Genomic DNA, 20420 nt, shown 5'->3' with positions numbered 1-20420 from the left:
GCCTGAACAGATAAACAGGGAGGCAATTCCAAGGCCTCAGTGTGCTTTAAAATCTGAATGTTTCTGCTTTAATGTTGGTGTGAAAAGGTTTGTACTTTTACTAGTGCAGAAGAAACACCACCTCCATAACCTTCCCTTTCCCTGGGCACTGAATTTCTGAGATGTTTCCATTATGTAATTGAAATTTCACAGAGAGAGTTTAGAAGATTTCTCCGGATTGTAAGGAAGGATTTTGTTTGATGAGCTAAATATGAGGATTTTGTTTGATGAGTTAAAATAGCAGGCCAGGGTTTTCCACAGGGATATTCTCCATGCAGCTGTTGGAGCCAGCGCTGCAGCCCAGGGCGTGTGGCTGAGGCTCGGTCTGCACAGAAAGCTTTGCTAAGGTTTTGAAGGCAAGGGGTCTGTAGCAAGTGAGTGACCATTTTAGAATGGCAGAGAAGAGAAGAGCATTTACACTGGGTGGATCATGAGTGGAAATGCCTGGCTTTGAGTCCTGCAGTAGCACACAGCCTTGTGTAAGCTTGTTGTAAATGTAACTGCACATTTCTTGGGGTGTTAGTGCAGCACCAAGTGCCCAGATGGATGGAAATGTGTCACTGTTGTCTGAAGTGCCCCAGACACTGCCCTGGAAGGTGAGGCCCCCTCTGAAGAGCCCTGACATACAGAAATGTTCCTTCAGTCAGGCACAACAGGCTCTGGGACAATGGAGCTGTCCTTTGTGTAACTCTGCTGAGGTCATTGGAGCTCCTTCCTAATTCCACTGAGGCCGAGTTGTGCCTCTCCCTTTTTCTGAAGGGTTCACATGCCAATGTGTTGTGCAACAACATAATTTGTTAACAAATAAAGAAGAATTTAAATAACCTTAGAAGATCAGTGTGAGCATCCCAGCTGCCTGCAAACAAACAGCAGAAGTGCAAAACATGTAAGTAGCAATGCAAAGTATCTCAAAATTGCTTGAGCTCTGGTTCTTCGAGAACAAAACCACGATTGTAAGGAGAACATGCTCTGCAGGAGAAGGCTCTGGATGAGAACACACACTGCATCTCCACTCCAGACATAACTTCTGTGCTGTGCTCCCCAGAGCTGTAGTAACACTCGATGAATCTTTTCCCCACGTGTGTATGTATGAATTTGACTACTTTTAGTTTCATTTAAAGCAATAAGTGAGGATACTTTGACCTGTAATTGTCAAATTATGTTTACAGTAAAACTGTATCTTCCTGTAAAATATCTGTCTTGAGGAAGCCAAACCACATGGAGCAAAACTGCACATTTCTGTCAGGACACGGAGTGCACTGCCTGCCCCTGCTGCTGCAGTTGGGTCAGTCTGGATTAGTCCTGGTCCTTGTCAGCATGTTTTCTACCTGAATGGCCATTTCTGAATTTGGAAAACAACCCAAGGGTGCCTTTGTGCCAGGAGGGTCCCTGACCTGTGCTCAGCTCTGCAGAGCATCCCCGGAGGGGGCTCAGAAGACCCCTGGCCCATGGATGCTGAGTTAACCACGCCAAGGTCTAAGGAAAACTCCTGGTGATGCTGAAAAATAGGGAACTCTGAGCAGATGTGCTAGTTGCAGTAAAAGCCCTGGCTCCTCAGGGAGCAAACAATTGGGTTCACAGTCTTTGAAGAAGTCTGAGACAGAGAGCTGATTGATTTTTTTGTGCACAAAGCTGAAATGCATTTTCATGAGTGACTCTTGCCGTGTTTGTTGATGGTATTCATAACATTTCAAGGGACCTTAAATTACATTAGCTTTTGGCCTAAATGTTGAAGTGGTTTGATCTTGACTGATCCTGCTGAGCAGCTCCTGCTTAGCACTCCCAGTTGGGTCTGCCTTTTCCTTCCAGGGAGCAGCTCTGCTGTGCCTGGGCTGGGTGTGCTGGGGGCCCTGGCGTTTCCAGGAATTTGTTATCTCTGGCAGAGGCCTCCTCACTGTCACCCACTGATAAGTGGAAAGTAAACATGTTGCTGATGAGACGGTGCCCCTCCGGTGGCTGAGCACCAGTCTGCTTCCACTGCACGCTGTGCTCCTCCAGAGAAACATTCTTCTACCACTCATTAATTTTTAGAATTGTCTTACTCTATGGTTCTTGTTATGACTTATCTACTCTTGCTCCCTTTTAATGTAGAGGGGTTTTTCTGGTTTGCAAATTTCAGTCACCTTAGAGCCATCACTTCCTAGTCTTGCTAGAAACACTTCTGAAATAAGAGTGGCAACTATTTAACTTCTAATGAGTATGAAAAGGGAGTTCTCATGTTTTCCAGCCTGTGGAACGCCTGAATTAAACAGCAGTGACACAAACCCGGGCAGGGAGTGTGGAGAGGCAGGGCAGGTCTCAGCCAGGTGGAAGCACAGCCACCCTCCTTTGGAGATGTGCTGTCAGGAGGGCTTTGGGGAGCCCTTCCCAGCAGACTTGCAGGAAAACAGCTGCTTTAGGAAAGCCACATCCCCCTGCTGGGATGTCTTCTTGAGGCTGGAGGAGGTTTCAGGGGCACTCCAGGAAGCAGCAATCCCTGTAGGGTTTGTAGGGTTTTGTAGGGTTTTGTAGGGTTTTGTAGGGTTTTGTAGGGTTTCCTGGGCAAGTGATGACCAGAAGTCAATACACAAGTTTGCCCCCTCTGATTTTACAACTTTCCAGAGAGTGTTGCTGTAATTCTGTTTAGGCTTGAAACAATCCAAAGCTTTCTTCTAGGCAGGACCAGACTGACTGAACTTGAATATCTGGTTTAAAAGTAAATGCAGTCCAGTTTAGACTGCATTTTCCTCAGCTGCTCACTGCACCATTTGTATCCTAATGCGCATTACCCTTTCAGCTGTTTCCAAAGCCATCTCCTTTGAATGTTTAATATCTAAGAACCAATTAGTTCCATTTTGTTTTCCTTGGATAGTTTGCAATTAAACATTCTTTCAAGTGGGCTTTATTTAGCTAATTCCATCACAAAAATAAGCTCTAAGGGAATGAAGAGAAGTTCAAGCTAGCCAATGTTTGTTTTTATTATTAATAATTTATATTATGGGAGTCCCCAGGGGAACCAGGGCCCCACTAAACCCACTTTCCTCTGCATGTAATGACTGTGTCTCACAAGGCTTTATTCAGCAGAAGATCCCTTTTTGCTGCTGTGCAAGGGACCTGCTCCACGCTGCAGGGAAAGGCTGATGAAGAGCACGTGAAAACAAATCAAGAATCATTGTTTTAAAGGAGCTTAAGCTTGGCACCAGAGGGAGAATCTGATGCAGCTTTTCTAAAAAAGAAAAAAAAGCCACACTTATGCATTTTTCCAGTCTGAGTGCCAAGCCACGACCTCCAAGGTCTCGTTGATCATCTCTGAAGTGATGGCAATGCTCCCAGTGGCTCTGAGGGAGTGAGACTGGGCAGAGAAGTGATGGCCCTAAAAATCTTATCTCTTTCTGAGCTAGCAGCAGGGGACTCTGTATATTTCAAAAACACACTGGTGGGCAAAGTTAGTTTAAAAAATGCTCTCGTTTAGTCAGATTTCTACCAGAAGTTATGGTTTTCACAGCGTCTGACCCTCAAGGGTTGGTCTGCTTTCTGTTTTGGGAAGTCTTGGGAGGAGCAGTTTGGAGTCAGCCCTGGGCTCTGAGATGGGTCCAGCAGGGTCAGAGCAGCTCCCACCCCCTGGCTCCTGTGGGGCTCAGGGCTGGAAGTGCTTTTGGGGTGAGCAGGGCTGTGGGCTGCGAGCGCAGCCCTGCAGATTTTCCTCCTGGAGGAATTCTCCTCCTCCTCCCTTTCCCTTCTGAGGAAGCATCAGGCTTTGCAGCACTCTTTCCATAATTCCACAGACAGGGGTTTTCCTGACCATCCTCCTGTCCTCATTAGCTCACTTTAAGGGGGGTGAGACATCTGGTTCCAAGTACAGCTGTGTGGTTAGCATGGGGGCTTTTTCTCTCCACAGAAAAATCACTAAATCTGGCCATTTAAGACACAGATTTTATAGGAGCTAGAGCTGGGCTGTGCAAAGTTCACCTCATTAAAAACAAGCCCAAACCAAATAAAAGCAGAGAGTAACAGTATAAAAAATGAGGGCCATGAATGTCAGAGCATGTGTATTAGGAACTGGTAAGAAGTGGAGGGAAAAATACAGATGTACCCACATCCATGAGAATTCCTGGGTTTTTCCACAAGTAAATATTTGGCTTTACAGCATAAACCTTTTGTCCCTTCTATTTATCTCTTCTACGCAATTTTATGTACTTTTCCTCTTTTTCCAGTGTTCTTTGGGATACTGATCCTAACCTAGCAACTTGATTTCTGTGGCACAGGATTATCTTGGTAACACTTATGGGAATAAACCATGGTTGCCACAGGAATGGGCTGGATGGTTCAATTCCTAGTAAAGGGACAGTTTCCCTGGTCAGACAGGTAAATGACACAGGGTTTGGCCCAGTTCAGAAGCACCAGGATGCTGTGATTCACGGAATTCAGGCTTTGGAGATAACAAATTACATCCCCCATGCTGATGGACATCAGCTTTCCCTCCTGCTGGAAGTTTGTATCTGATTTGGTTAAACACCCTTCTCTGTAAGGATCAAAGCATTTATCTGTCCATCATGTGCTGCCACTGAAACTCAGCCTTGGGACTTCCCACAGCCCTGGGGCTGGGATGAAGGACCTTCCTGATGTCACAGTGAACCTGCTGCATGAGGAGGCTGGCTGCAGACAGGAGCACACCCTGAGGCACAGGCTGGGGACACCAGGGGCAGCGAGGTCTGCAGGACAGAGGGATGATCCTCGGGGCTCATCACCAATAAGGAGGAATCTAGGAGCCTGTGCATCACTGTAAACTGCTCTGCCTCAGCTCCTCCTGCTTCCCCAGCCCGGGGGTTTGGGCTCTGGGAGTGTCCTGCCAGGCAGGCTGAGCTGGACCTGCAGGTCTGGCAGTGCCAGCCTGGGAGCTGCCACCCTCCTGAGCCCCCAGTGCAGCCTTGCAGTGTGCCAGCAAGCTGGGAGCTGGACCCGGGCAGCACAGTGCTCCTAAATCACCTGGTCCTGGGGGACTGTGCTGGGCCTGCCCCAGCAGGGAAGGAGAGTCCAGAGGGCTCCCAGCAGCTGGGGGAGATGAGCACAGAGGGGCCAGGGCTGGGCCATGGGCTGGCAGAGGAGGGGGCACAGCTCTGGGGGCACAGCTCTGGGCTATGGGCACAGCTCTGGGTTATGGGGGCACAGCTCTGGGCTATGGGCACAGCTCTGGGTTATGGGGGCACAGCTCTGGGTTATGGGGGCACAGCTCTGGGCTATGGGCACAGCTCTGGGCTATGGGCACAGCTCTGGGCTATGGGGGCACAGCTCTGGGCTATGGGGGCACAGCTCTGGGCTTTGGGCACAGCTCTGAGCTATGGGCACAGCTCTGGGCTATGGGGGCACAGCTCTGGGTTATGGGCACAGCTCTGGGTTATGGGGGCACAGCTCTGGGCTATGGGCACAGCTCTGGGCTTGGGGCACAGCTCTGGGCTATGGGGGCACAGCTCTGGGCTATGGACACAGCTCTGGGCTATGGGGGCACAGCTCTGGGCTATGGGCACAGCTCTGGGCTATGGGCACAGCTCTGGGCTTTGGGCACAGCTCTGGGCTATGGGGGCACAGCTCTGGGCTATGGGCACAGCTCTGGGCTATGGGCACAGCTCTGGGTTATGGGGCACAGCTCTGGGCTATGGGGCACAGCTCTGGGTTATGGACACAGCTCTGGGCTATGGGGGCACAGCTCTGGGCTATGGGCACAGCTCTGGGTTATGGGGCACAGCTCTGGGCTATGGGGGCACAGCTCTGGGCTATGGGCACAGCTCTGGGCTATGGACACAGCTCTGGGCTATGGGCACAGCTCTGGGCTATGGGGGCACAGCTCTGGGCTATGGGGGCACAGCTCTGGGTTATGGGGGCACAGCTCTGGGCTATGGGCACAGCTCTGGGTTATGGGGGCACAGCTCTGGGCTATGGGCACAGCTCTGGGCTATGGGGGCACAGCTCTGGGCTATGGGGGCACAGCTCTGGGTTATGGGGGCACAGCTCTGGGCTATGGGGGCACAGCTCTGGGCTATGGGCACAGCTCTGGGTTATGGGGCACAGCTCTGGGTTATGGGGGCACAGCTCTGGGCTATGGGGGCACAGCTCTGGGCTATGGGCACAGCTCTGGGCTATGGGGGCACAGCTCTGGGCTATGGGGGCACAGCTCTGGGTTATGGGGGCACAGCTCTGGGCTATGGGGGCACAGCTCTGGGCTTTGGGCACAGCTCTGAGCTATGGGGGCACAGCTCTGAGCTATGGGGGCACAGCTCTGGGCTATGGGCACAGCTCTGGGCTTGGGGCACAGCTCTGGGCTATGGGCACAGCTCTGGGCTATGGAGCCACAGCTCTGGGCTATGGGGCACAGCTCTGGGTTATGGACACAGCTCTGGGCTATGGGGGCACAGCTCTGGGCTATGGGGCACAGCTCTGGGCTATGGGCACAGCTCTGGGCTATGGGGGCACAGCTCTGGGCTATGGGCACAGCTCTGGGTTATGGGCACAGCTCTGGGTTATGGGCACAGCTCTGGGCTATGGGGGCACAGCTCTGGGTTATGGGGGCACAGCTCTGGGCTATGGGGGCACAGCTCTGGGCTTGGGGCACTCCCAGCAGCTGTCCTGAGTCCAGTGCTGGGGCTCACAGCCAGCTGGGGCTCCCAGAAGCACATTTCCATGAGGAAAGGGCACTGCCCATGGGTGAGCCGTGCTGAGCTCCCCCAGGGCTCCCTGGCAGCTGCTGCTGCTGCTGAGGCACGCAGGGGCCACGGCACCGTGCCTTGGAAAATCATTTCCAGGTCATTAACTGGGTCAGGCCAACTCCTGCTGCCGGATTCTGCTGGGAATCTGGAATAAATGGCTGATTAATTTCCTCTGGATGTGCACACTGCCACTGAGAGCAGAACCTGGAGCTGAGTGCTGAGATGGGAAGTGATTGGAAACACAGGAACGTTTGGGGTGCAGGCTTGAAAAGCAGCTTGCCCTGCACTTGAAACTTGAGTCCTGTGTCAAAGAACCCCCTGGAAACAGGGCCACCAGACCTGACCTCCAGCATGGGACAAGCTGTCTGACAGCACTGCTGTGATACTCAAATTTATTGCTGCCCAGGAAGCCTGGACTCCTGAATGCCATTTCCAGAAGCTGGCAGGGAGCTGTGGGAGGGCCTGATGAGTAAAGCAATAACTTGGATCAAAGCTGTTTATCTGATTTCTTTCAATGGCTTAAGCATGGCTAGGAGGAAAGTATGTCAGATGTGCAGTATTTAAATATGCATTCAAGAGCTGAATCTGCATAGGTGAAATTTGCATAAGTACAAAACTAGTTACACTCTGAAGTCCTGTCTTTCTAAACAATGCAAGCTCTGAATGCAATTCTTATTAAAAATCAATTGAAGCTGCTCTTAAGAGCCTGAAGTGCCTATGAGAGTGGGGGTTATGTTCCTGAATAATTTGATATTTTCCAAATAGGACCTGACAGATGAAAGTTTGGTGCAGAGTAAAGGGCCCATCTCATAATCTGAGTTAAACAGGCTCAGGTCAAGAAGTTCTGTGGAACATGTGCTGCTACACAGGGGAGCAAAAGCTTCCATCTGGAGCAAAACTGTGATGTAATTGCTCATATTGCTCATTCCTAACCCAGCAGAGCTGCCTGCTGAATGGGTGGAAGCTGTTGGTGTCCCTCCTGTCCCTTTCCAGGGATCTGTGTTACCAGATAGAGCTCCATCTCCAGCACACATCTCCCATCTGTATCTGCAGGGCTCTGCCCTGAGTGTGCTGCAGCTCAGCTGGCAGCAGCTCCACAGCAGGGACAGCCACAGGGCAGAATTCCTGCTGCAGGAATTGCCCCAAACCTGCTCAGATTCTGCTGGCAATCCTGCTGCTGGGAGTTCTTGCCACAGCCTGGATCTGTCTGAAGAAAAGATCCCTATTTGGGTGTGGTGTTGTGCCAAAATACCCATTTTGGGATGTCTCCTGAGATCAAGGGCGCTGTGCGTCTCCCTAATTCAAATTATTTTTCTTCTTTGGAAAGATAATTTTCTCTTAGTTCTGCCCATAGCTGTATAAATAGAATGTTTGTCAAACAGCTGAACTAAACCACTTGAAGTGTAAGGGGTCTGAATGATAAATTTGGAATGTTTATGTAGCACAGCAGACACTGCTCCTGAGGTCGATGGTTTTGCTGAGGAATGCTGGAGAGCAGGGACTGAGCCCAGGGTGGATTTTCCCAGGGGATTCAGCCCAGAGGGTCACTCAGTGCTGCTCCCAGCCTCCATCACACCCCGGGGCTGAGCCAGCCCTTATCACCTCTCACCCTGCTGTGCCCTGGCTGCTTTACATGCCCAGCACTGCCGAGTCCAGGCAGGACTGAAATCACAAAATCACAAAACCTTCAGTGGGTCAGGCCTGGAGCAGCCCCGGGGCTCTGACAGGGCTGTACTCCAGGGTGGCAATCTGATTTTTTCCTTGATCAGAGTCACAAAAGACAAATGCCATTGTCAGCTGTGAGAGCACACAGCGCCCAGGAGGGGCAGTTAAACCCACTCTCCCTGGGGGCTGGAACAAGCAAGAAGGAAAATAATTGTGATTGCATCAATGTGATGTAGGCAAGCATAGCCCAGCTTGCAAAGTCAGTCTAAAAGCTGAAGATTTTTGGTGTAGTTTTGCTAAGGTTGCCTTTTCACCCATGAAGTGCTTGCAGTGTGTATTTCTTCCAGCTAAAACCCTGATCCTGATGCAATTCCAGCAGCAAAGCTGTTATTCTGTTAGAATTTATAACAAATTCAGGGAAGCAGAATGGAAACCTAGCAGCTTTGACTGGCTTTTTTTGGAAGCAGCTGGTGATTATTTGGAATGACAGCTCATTCCTGAAGTCCAGGGAAGGTCTCTGAAGGCCCTACATGTCCATGCACTGCATCACTGCTGATTCTGGCTCTGTGCACTCAGAGCTGGCTTTCAGCAGAGGTGGTGCAAACCAGCACAGCCCCATGTCACCTTTGCTTGGCTGCCATGAGGTGAATTTTATAAAACCATGCTGTAAAAGACATAAATTCCAGGTGGCAACTCTGCACCAGACTGGTGTGCTCTGCTGTGCACAGGGAGTCCCTGGCAGGCACCAATCTCAGCCCAGGCTCCAGCAGGAAGGCTCCAATAAACTGCTGGACACTGAATTAAGCATTGTGTTGTGATAGCACAGGATGAAATGAACTCTGCTTGGTTCCCACAGCCAGAAGATAAAATTGCTCTCTTGTCTTTCCAAGCAAAGCGAGCGCAATATTTACAAATGTAATTATGTACAAAAGTAACAAGGGTCTGGAAGCCTGAGGAGGAGGTTTGAGCAGGCAGTGAAGGCAAATTCAATCACAGAAGGTGTCCACAGTCACACAGGTGAGCCTCAGCCTCTGGAGCCATGAGCAGCTGATGTCTGTCAGGAATTGTTATTTATATTGTTATTTTTATTGATATTGTTACTGATATTGTTATTTTCTCTAGTGCATGCCTTGGTTTCAGCCTGGCTTCTGTGGTGCCAGTGAAGGGCAGGGGTGCCCATGGTGAGCTCTGGAGCCTGCCCAGGCTGCCAGGGCCCACCAGCAGCCCAGGGAAGCAGGAGCTGGTGCAGTTTGTGCAGAAACACAGCCAGGAGAAAGTGTCTCCTGCCCACTGCCCACTCCCAGCTGGGGCATCACAGACTTCAGGGAAACAGGAACTCTTTCCTCTAGCAGGGATTCACCCAGTGGGCCTCTCTGAGAGGCTGACACCAAGTCATGGCCACTCATTTAAAGCCCAAAACACGAGCAGAAACGTTTTGCAAGTCGGTGAGTCATATTTTCCTCATAAAATTGTTGAAACCATTGTGCCCAGAAACAATTAAAGATGCGAGTAGGGCTGGAAAAGCTCAGCCATAAACACAAACAGACACCATGATGCTGTTTGCAGAAGGTGAAGGTCACTTGGCTCAGGAGAGGGGAGCAGAAGGTGCAGTTGGTGTGTCCTGGCTGCCAGGGCAGCCCCAGCCTGCCTGGACCCCCGGTCACACCAGAGCTGACCCCCCAAAATCTGTCAGGCAGGCTCCAGAGCAGCTGCTCCCACCCTTTCCTCCTCCCTTATACCCATGAACTGAGTTTCCCAGGTTAAAGAGCTGAAAAATAGATCCTGGGAATCTGGCTTAGCCTTGATGAGGGATGTGGTCAATAACCACAAGGCTATTCCTTTTATTTCTTCCTTTAACAGCTTGTTATGCAATTGCATTTTTCAGTAAGTTGCATGCTTTCTGCAGGCTAATGATCCTTTTGATGGGGTGACAGTTCACAGACTTACAAACATCTCAAATCTAGAGGGAAGGATGGAAAATGTTTTGAAACTTCGGCCGTGATCGGATGCAAGTCCAAGCTCTGATGAGGGGTGTCAAGGGGGATCTTCTCAAAGCAAGACAGCCTGAGTGCTGTGTGGTTTGATTAAGGGTGGGGAAGAGGCACCTGAATTCTGTGTGGCACATTTCTGTGGATCCTCCTGCTGCTCTGGGGTGCCAAGGACTCTGCTCCTCTGAGCTGGGCAGTGCCTGGCCGTGCCCAGCCCCTCCTGGCCTGCAGGTGTCTGTTGGCTCTGTTATCATGGTCACATCTCGCTCTGCAGGGCTCTGCCTGCTTTCCCCAGGCCTATTCCTGAACTTGGCACAGCCCACAGAACAGGCAGGGAGATGGGAGTTTAAATCCAGCCCAGGGAAGGATGAGAGGCTTCTCCTGAACAGGCTCCTGGAAACCCAGGACAGCTTTTGTTCCTGCCTTGGGTGGTGGCCCCAAAGCTGGTCCCTGGCAGCAATTCCCTGTGCTTGTGGGCTAGCCCAGAATCAGCACAGCACTCCCAAATGCCCGTGGGATGCACTGAACAGCCCTGTGCAGGCAGCCCCAGGGGCAGGAGGAGGCTGCTCTGCAGGGCAGCGGCAGAGCCAGCACAGAGCCTTGCACTGACCCTGCTGGGCTTGCAGTCCGGCTGATGCAGCAATGCTGAAGGTCCAGGGCAGGCACAGGGGCAGAGCTCCTCTCCAGAGCCCTCTGTGATGGACTCAGAGTGCTGGATGATGGATCCTGATCCCTTCAGAGCACTTCCCGAGATGTGGGACAAACCTCTGCATGCAGCGTGCAGAGCTCCTCCTTGGAGCTTGTCCTTCTCCCCCCAAACACATCCTCCAGCTTTTTGTTATACCCAGATTTACTCACTTGTGGTGTTTACATTACACCAGCTTGAGGGGGAAAGGAAGGGAATTTTTCTGTATATGAACTGTCTGGGTGATTTTCTACAGCTGCTTTGAAGGATATGTCTGTTACTTATATTGGGACTTGGATTCTGTAGACATATGGCAGAGAACACAATTCTCCACAAAGCAAAAGAGTTTGACTGATGGAAAACAAGAGAGCAATCCAAGAGAAACCCTGCCAGAGGAGGAGCATGAACCTGAAATTTACTGTTGAAACCAGACTTCTGCCTTAGGCTTAAGCACCACGCAGCCAATCCTACCAGAGTGCAGCGTGGCTCTGCACAGATGCAAGGAGCTGCTTTTGGGACCCAGCTGAGTCTGGAGCTTAAGTATGGTTCTGGCATCCACACTGGTTTGGAAATGCACAGGTTGGCCCCCGCTCCTGCAGCACTGGGACAATTACAGGGCTTTTAAAAAGGCAGAAATGTAGAGAGCCTCTGAATTGAGGCTATTCTGGCTTTTGCATAGTGAGTTTGTAAAATCAATCAGAAATTGAAGAGGGCATGAGAGATTTCATTTTAGACTATTCAGTCCTCTAATTAATTGTACCGTGGATGGCAACACAGGAAACGTGAATTGCAGACAAGCCTTGTTTTCCAATTTCTTCTGCCGCGTGTTGTTTTGACTTTCCACTTCCCTGCAGCTCACGCTTGCAGCAGCACGAGAACCAAGCCGAGGAGGTTTGGCCTGATGTGTTTCTGCGCTTTGTTGCAGGAGGCAGCAGAGTCCCTGAGTGCGAGCCATGTCGGTGAAGCTCACGTTCGTGTCCCCTGGGGACGGGGGTGGGATCAGCAGGAGCTGCTCCTTCACCGGCTTCAGCACCGTGCAGAGCAGGAAACTGGGGTGAGTGACCCGGGACAGAGCCCTGCTGCTGGCACTGCCCCGGGACAGAGCCCTGCTGCTGGCACTGCCCGCGGGGCTTGGGGGGCTGCTCCTGCCCTGCCTGCAGCGGCTGGTGCCCTGGCTGTGCTGCCAGGGTGGGCACTGCCTGCAGGGCCAGCAGGGATGGACAGGCTGCACTGCCATTCCTGCTGGGAGGTGAGGCTGCAGCCCTTCCTGCTGCCAGCCTGGATCCCATTCCTGCTGCCAGCCTGGAGCCCATTCCTGCTGCCATCCTAGAGCCCCATTCCTGCTGCCATCCTAGAGCCCCATTCCTGCTGCCAGCCTGGATCCCATTCCTGCTGCCAGCCTGGAGCCCCATTCCTGCTGCCAGCCTGGATCCCATTCCTGCTGCCAGCCTGGAATCCCATTCCTGCTGCCATCCTAGAGCCCCATTCCTGCTGCCAGCCTGGATCCCATTCCTGCTGCCAGCCTGGAGCCCCATTCCTGCTGCCAGCCTGGAGCCCCATTCCTGCTGCCAGCCTGGATCCCATTCCTGCTGCCAGCCTGGAGCCCCATTCCTGCTGCCAGCCTGGATCCCATTCCTGCTGCCAGCCTGGATCCCATTCCTGCTGCCAGCCTGGAATCCCATTCCTGCTGCCATCCTAGAGCCCCATTCCTGCTGCCATCCTGGAATCCCATTCCTGCTGCCATCCTAGAGCCCCATTCCTGCTGCCAGCCTGGATCCCATTCCTGCTGCCATCCTGGAATCCCATTCCTGCTGCCAGCCTGGAGCCCCATTCCTGCTGCCATCCTGGAATCCCATTCCTGCTGCCAGCCTGGAGCCCATTCCTGCTGCCAGCCTGGAATCCCCTTCCTGCTGCCAGCCTGGAGCCCATTCCTGCTGGGAGGTGAGGCTGCAGCCCTTCCTGCTGCCAGCCTGGATCCCATTCCTGCTGGGAGGTGAGGCTGCAGCCCTTCCTGCTGCCAGCCTGGATCCCATTCCTGCTGGGAGGTGAGGCTGCAGCCCTTCCTGCTGCCAGCCTGAGCCTGCTGAGCTCTGGGTGAGCCTCCATCCAGCCATGGGAGCCAAACTCTGCTGGGCTGCCCCTGGTGAATCCTGGCCAGGTGAGGAGCTGAGCCCCAGCCAAACCCTCCTGGAGCTTTGGGGCAGAGCAGCACCACGGGGACGAAGGGCAGTGCCACAGGAGGGGAGGCAGGACTCCAGCACTGCAATTCCCTGCTCCCAGGGCAGCCCAGAGCCCAGCACTCAGCCCCAGCTGGCCCCTGGAGCTGCTGAGCCATCCTGCACTGATGGTCCCACTCTGTTTTCCATAACTCTTTGGGCAGCACTGCTCTGTGCAGTAACTGCAGCCATTCCACTAAGAATCCTGTGCTTTTTGTGAATTTAGCAATCCCTGTAAATCCCTCTAGATCCTGAGTGCTCTTAGAAGATATGACCTAGAAATGGAAAATTAATACAATCTCTGACTGCCAGTGCATGCTGGAGCAATAACAAAGGGAGTCATTTAGCAGCACCATACAGAAGTACTAGGATGTGTATTGTAGGCAAAAAAACATCCTGTTGTGTGTCAGTAAAATACCTGACTCAGGTAATGAAATATCCTTTCAGAGAACCAGATGACTGAATTAAATTTTTGGGTAAACACAGCATGGTAAAATATGAGCAAAAAAATGAAATTCCTGTGTGATTGTGATGCATCTGAGGAGTCTTCAATTTGAATAAATTAATTTGTTGGTGAAAGTGAAAAATAATGTTACCCCAGGAAAGATCAGATATGTAAAATCACACCAACTGCTAAGAGCAGGAGAAAAACTCTGTGAGACTGTACAGAAAAACTCTGTGAGACTGTACAGAAAAGCTCTGTCAGACTGTTCAGAAAGCTCAGACTGTTCAGAAAGCTCTGTCAGGCTGTTCAGAAAGCTCTGTCAGATTGCACAGAAAGCTCAGACTGTTCAGAAAGCTCAGACTGTTCAGAAAGCTCTGTCAGACTGTTCAGAAAGCTCAGACTGTTCAGAAAGCTCTGTCAGACTGTTCAGAATGCTCCAGTGCTCCAGACAGAGTAATTCACCTTCCCTCAGGGCTGTCCCCTGGCTGCAGAGCTCTCCTGACCAAGTGCCTCTCTTCATGCCCTCCTGTGACGCTGTTTTCCATTATTTGAGTGTTGAGACAGTTTTGTTCAGGAGTCCCTGCCACAGGGAAGATTTCTGTCCTAGCCACTCAGTCACAGCCCGTGAACATGAGAGCCTGGAAGGTTTTGAGTCACCCTTTGCTGACTTATCTCTCCCCCAGGCACCGCTGCAAAGCTCAGCAGGAGCTGGCAGGGCCCCGTGCAAGGTCTGCCCAAGGATGACACACAAATCAGGCCCACATGGACATTCTTCTGCACATGCTAAATAGACTTTTGCTTTTCTTCAGCAGCTTCCCCTTGGGTCTCTCAGTCAGACACGATTTTGTGTTTCCCCACCACGGTCTCCACAGGAAGTAAATGTTATTACTGTTATCTGTAAAGTGGGAAATCTGATCCTGAAATTACCAGGTTCACAAGGGAAAGCAGCATGAGAACATCCAGCCTTCAGCTACTGGCCCTCCAGGCCGTGTCAGCTCCTTCCTTTTTCTGTGAAATGCATGGAAATGGGATTAACATCAGCGCTCAGATGGGCTGCAGAGAGTGGGAGATGCTGAGGGAAGGGGCAGTGGGAAATCCCAGCCCTGTGTGCAGGACTGAGACGCTGTACAAGGGGAGTCACCTCCAGAACTTAGGGTCTGCACTCCAAAAATCTGAAGGTAAATTCCACAAGGAAACAAAACCCAGGAGTATTTGGGTTTTTAATTTAAAAATTAATTTTAATTTGGGCGTTTAATTTCAAAACACAATTATCTTTTCTATTTGGTATCTTGCTAATTGGAGTACTCTAGAGCTTAGAATTAGATGCTATTTCTTCTTGGCATGAAAGAATTTTAAGCAATGAGCATTCTAGGAGACTCTTTCAACTGCTCTTATTGGTCAGACTGCCCCTTCCAGTGCTTTTCCTTTGAAAGCCTCTCACTTTGCATGGAATTCCCAAAGATACATCATCAGAGTACAGAAAAGTGATATTAATGAAAGGTTCTAATTTAACAATTATGTTCCTCATTGTAGGTAACCTGAGCTGCAAATGGTTTGGTTAATGAATACTTTCCATTAAGGCATCATAAAAAACTGAGATTATCAGTGGTGTGAAGAAATCAAGCATCCAGCAATGTTTGGCACCCCCTAGTTTATCAGATGTTTTGCAGAACAGCTGTTACAAACTGGAGTTAAGTGGAAATTTAGGACAAGGATAATTAAAGCAGGTACTCAAGGGCTTCTCTAATAGGACTAGGGGCAGCTCTCAGGTGTGCTGGGCCTGGCTTTAATCACCCACACAATAATCTGCTCAGCCTCAGCCAAAGCCTGGGACTGAAACCAGCCAGGGGGTACCCACTGAGCCTGAGGGAGCTCATCTTTCCTCCAGGTGAGTGGAATTCAGGATGGAAATTGTAGAGAAGGTAGAAAGCTTTTCAGAGAGCAACTGGCTGGTGTGGCTTGCCTCAGGAGATGGGAAACTTCTGCAGGTAATGTTATTTTAGAGGCTTTTCTTACAGGGATTATTAACAAACCTATGTAAAAATAGCCAAGACTTAGGGGAGGATTTAGAGAGAGGGAAGCCAGGCAGGAATTATTTGCAGAGAGCTCACTTTCTGCTTTAAAGGTGTTGCTAACTGGTGCTTCAGGATGTTCTAACTCCTTAGGCTGGCACAAAAAAAGTCCATAATAAAAAAGTGGGGGACTTCTGGTAGAAACAATATTTAATTTTGACGTTGCAGTTGCTTCTAAAAGTAATTAGCTGAGGTGCTAGGTGCTGAAAAAAGCCCTTGATAATTATATCCTGTGTGCAATCTGGACTGGCCTTTGGAAACAGAGCAGTCTGAGCTGGTTTAAATGGATGGTGAGTGCTGGCCAGGAAACTGCAGCTCCCCAAGGCTCTTTGGGGAGCTTTGCCCCCCGACCCTGAGCAGCCAAAGGTTCTGCCTGGCTTGCAGGGGGTCAGAGGGGGCTGCACTGCCTGAGCTGGGCTCCCCTGGGGTGAGCCAGGCTGTGCCCAGCCCTGCCCTGCTGGGCACACAGAGCCAGCACTGGGGGTTCCCTTCCTGCCCCCAGGTGCCCAAGCACGTGGAGGTTTCCAGTGAGTGTGTTTGGGATTGCAGAAGTGTCCCTGACCTGTGTGCCCAGGCATCTCTGGGCTCTGCACCCCTGCTGACCCTCCTTCTCCTCCTGCAGCAAGTCCCTCAGCAGAAGCTCAGTGAGATCCAGGATGTCCCTGAAGCCCCCCAAGGCCTACAATTCCCTGCAGAAGGGGGCACTCATCTGGGATCCAAAGCCACTGCAGGTGAAGAAAATTTTTGAAGCTTTGAAGAAAGGACTTAAGTAAGGACTTTTTCAATATTGTGCTTTGCCCTCCCTGCTGGTGCTGCTGAAGTGTGTGTGGCACTGTGCCCTGTCCCCACCTGGCATCCCTGGACCTGTGTGGTGACTGCCCCACTCTGGGACCCTGGGGAATGGATGTCACTCCCTCTCAGGCTGCTGGCAGCACAGGCTGTGTTAGCTCCTGGTGATTGCAGGGCAGAGAGCTCTGCCCCTCTCCTGGGAGCAGCTGAGGGTGGGCAGTGACTGGCACAAAGCTTCTGCAGTGTGGGGTTTATTTAGCTCAAAAGCTGACTCAAACCCGAGCCTGGAAGGGAGGTGTGCCCTGCAAGGGCAGCCTGGGGAGGGGAGGCTGGCTCACCGAGCTCTTCAGCGCTCCTTGTGCTAATTGCTGAACTAATTACACAGTCAGCTCTTCTAGCAGGGTGTCAGGATGGGTCTTTTGGTTTTTTCTTTATTTTTTCTTCTCCCTCTTTTAATAGAATTAAACTCTGAAGTTCAAATTAACTCTGCGATCTCTGGGTGCCTCATAAGGCAAAGTCTAAGCAGGTTCACCTGAAAACTTCAGCTTTTTGATTCCCCAGAATGTTCTGGGTCTGTTATCACAGGAACTTCATTTACAGCCTGCAGCTGCTGTCAGAAGATAAAATACCTTTCCCTGGATTTGTGACCCCTGGAGCTCTTTGTGCTGGCACCCTCCTGGCAGCTCCTGCAGTGCGTTACTGCTGCCCTCCAGTTCTGCTACCGTGCTCATTTTGGGGATAGTTTATGTTCTTAAGCAAAGAACATCAAATGCACTGTAGTAACACTTTATAAAGTCTGATGTGTCACGTTTTCAGGCCAATAAAAGACTATGAAGTCTTCCCCCTAAAAATACCCACCAATGTCTTATAGAGGATTTAGATTTAAAAGAAACAAGGAAGCCAAATGTTTTTGCAGAGCTGAGAATTTATCTGAGCTTAGGGAGGAGAAGCTATAAAGTGGGTCAGAATTTGTTCCCAGTTTTGCAGCGAGTGCCACATGCTCAGCCTCCTGCCAGCAGTGAGTGGTGACTAATTGACTGGAGGGACCCACAGAAAACAACTGGATCAAATAGCACTGCAGAGGCCAAGCTTTAAGTAAATGCAGACTGAGTCCACTCGGTGCTGCAGTGGCTTGAGCGTTCAGTACAGAACATATTTTACGTGCCTGTTTCTTTATAGCCCTAGAAAATACCTCTTTATTCTGTTAACCATCTGGCTGCCATTCCAGCAAGCTGGTAATTCTAACATACTAAAGCTAAAAGTGATGAAGCTTTTCTGAGAGGTGAGTGGTGCTTTTCTGCCTCCAGCCTTGGCTGCTCCTGCCCTGGGCTGCTCTGGGCAGGTGTCAGGAGCTCCAGCTGAGTGCTGGAGATGTGGGATGTCTGGGGGGACCCCCTTTTGGAACAGGGAGAAAATGAAACGCATCAAAGCCAGCGTGAGGAAGTGGAGCTGTCTAAAATGAAGTTATTTGGACTGCTCGGAGACTGTGTCTAAGAATGCAGTGTTTACCAGGTGATTCTGGTCCCTTTTAAACACTGCAGGAAAAAGTTACCTAAGTCTGCTCTGTATTAAAAGCAGAGTTGGAGGAGTCCCAGCTGAAAAGGTTTCAGGCCCTGTGGAAAGTCCAAAGGCACAACCCTTGCATGCAAGCAGCTCTGGAGAAGCCAACTGGCACCCAGTGCTTCACACCTTGCAAAATGGATCTCATCCTGGAAAAAGGATTAAGAAATTGCCTTAACACAGCCTTCAGCTCTGTTTGCTAAAGCCCCGGGCAGGGTTTGTGAGCTGGGCTGGGAGTGCAGCTGCTCCATGGGGAGAGGCTCTGCCTCTCAGGTGGGGCTGCTTGTGGGCTCCTCCTCCTCCTCCTCAGGCACTGTGGGCAGGTGAGGGACCTTTCTGCTGAGGAACCTGTGAGCAGAGGGACCTTTCTGCTGAGGAACCTGTGAGCAGAGGGACCTTTCTGCTGCCTCACAGGAAAGGGTCATGCAGGAGCAGTTAGAGAAGCCCGAGAGGGCCATCTGTGATTTGTGGGTGCGTTAGAATCTGATGTTCTCCTCCTCCATCACCCGTAACCTTCTGCTGAAGCACCTCCCCAGAAATCTCTAATGAATCCCCAGGGTCTGACATGGGCTTCCTTTCTCCCCAGTGAATACCTGGAAGCACACCAGGCTGAGCTGGACTACCTCTCTGGGCGGCACAAGGACACCAAAAGGAACTCGAGATTGGTAAGGGGGTTTCAATGTTAAATACTGAAATAAAGATCACAGGAGTAGGTGCTTTCTCCCCCTGGGACTCCCAGGGGCTGTCCAGTTGGAACACTGAGGTGGGATCACCATCAGAAATGTCCCAGGCAAGGCAGTCCCAGCTGTGGGAGTTTACCTTGAAATTTCTCATTTTTTCAGTACCCAGTGCCCTTCAGATCCTGGTTCTCTACTGGGCTGTGTCTGCTCACTGATCAGTGCTTGTAATATTTATTTGGTGTCAATTAGGATGCTCCTAGTGACTCTTGCAGTACCTGTGGGGGTCTCAGTAGTGGCACAGATCCAGGTGCTCTCCTCCTCAGCCTGTGCCATTTCTCTTTCAGGCTTTCTACTACGACCTGGACAAGGTAAGGCTGTTGGGGACGGGATGGAATGTTTTAAATGGAGAAAAGGAGGGATCTTCTGTCTGCTGAGTTACCTAATGGCTCATTTGGAAAATGATTCCTTACATCCCTTTCTCTCTCTGCCCTCCTGAAAAGCAAATCCGCTCTGTGGAGAGGTACATCAGGAAATTGGAGTTTCACATCAGCAAGGTAAGGGTCTGTACAGTGTGCCTGTAGGGCTCCCTCTGCTTTGTAAGGGATCTCTCCATGTGGAAAACACTCTGACTGCAGTTCAGCTGAAGGGGAGAGTGCTGGGGACTTGCAGAGAGCTGTAGCCACTCTTTTTACAGCAGGAGGGGATTTTTATTTATTTATTTATTTCCTGAATGGCTCTATTCAGGCTGAATGTTGGGCACGGCCCAACCTGAGTTTTCCTGTGAAACCAGTTTGCATTTTCTGCCAGTTTGTTCAGAAGTGCTGCTCTGGGAAGCCTGGCATGTTCTCCCCCTTCCCTTGGGGGCCAGTTCTGTGTCTGCTGCCTGCCAGGGCTTCCAGAGCCTCTCCTGTGGCACAGCCAGCACTGCCAGGCTGTGCCCAGGGAGCTGGACCCCTGCTCTGGCATTTCTGTGAGCAAAGTGTTACTCTGCTTCTTGTCCTCTGCTCTGGAAAAAGCAGAGCTGGTTGTGTTCCTGGAGAAAGCAGGGATATCGAGGAGCAAAGGTGAATGCAGGAGCTGCAGCATCCTGCAGAGCTCTGACAGAGGGACTTGGGTCGGCTGTTGGGTTTTTGGCCAGGAAACACTGCTGATGTTCCTTTCCAGAGCCGTGCCAGGCTAACTGCAGTGCCTTCTCTGCGTGTCCCAAAGGTAGAGGAGCTCTATGAAGCTTACTGCATCCAGTGCAGGCTGCGGGACGGGGCCACCAACATGAAACAGGCCTTCTCCCTGTCCCCTGCCACCAAAGCCTCCAGGGAGAGCCTGGTGGAGCTCTACAGGAACGTGCAGGAGTGCACAGAGGTAGGAGATCCTTCCCACTGCCAGCCAGGACCTGCCTGCTCCTCCACAGCCACGGGCTGGGGGCTTTTGTCAATGGTGGGGGTGAACAGCTTCATGTGTGGGAATAAAACACAGCTACATGGTAGGAAAAACACGTTGTATGGGAAAGCCTGGGTGCTGGGGTCTCTTGTGACTTCCATGGAGGTGTGGGATGAGGACTGAAGGAATAAGCTGTGCTAGGTTTACAAAACCAGTGATGAGTC

General features: G+C 51.1%; 1 protein-coding gene across 1 annotated transcript in view; it reads left to right on the top strand.

Annotated features, from left to right (window-relative positions):
* The window catches only part of RIPOR3 (RIPOR family member 3), a 40517-nt gene that overhangs the window by 5287 nt on the left and 14810 nt on the right, over positions 1-20420 (top strand). Inside the window, exons 2-7 of the mRNA XM_084217996.1 lie at positions 11983-12111; positions 16413-16559; positions 18726-18804; positions 19164-19187; positions 19320-19373; positions 20029-20178. Coding sequence (XP_084074122.1) covers positions 12011-12111; positions 16413-16559; positions 18726-18804; positions 19164-19187; positions 19320-19373; positions 20029-20178 — 555 coding nt within the window. The 5' untranslated portion in view covers positions 11983-12010. The remainder of the gene's footprint in view (positions 1-11982; positions 12112-16412; positions 16560-18725; positions 18805-19163; positions 19188-19319; positions 19374-20028; positions 20179-20420) is intronic.

The sequence above is a fragment of the Fringilla coelebs genome (genome assembly GCF_963513975.1).
Source record: "Fringilla coelebs genome assembly, chromosome: 18".
Taxonomy (NCBI): Eukaryota; Metazoa; Chordata; class Aves; order Passeriformes; family Fringillidae; genus Fringilla; species Fringilla coelebs.
This window is presented reverse-complemented; position numbering and strand designations above follow the sequence as displayed.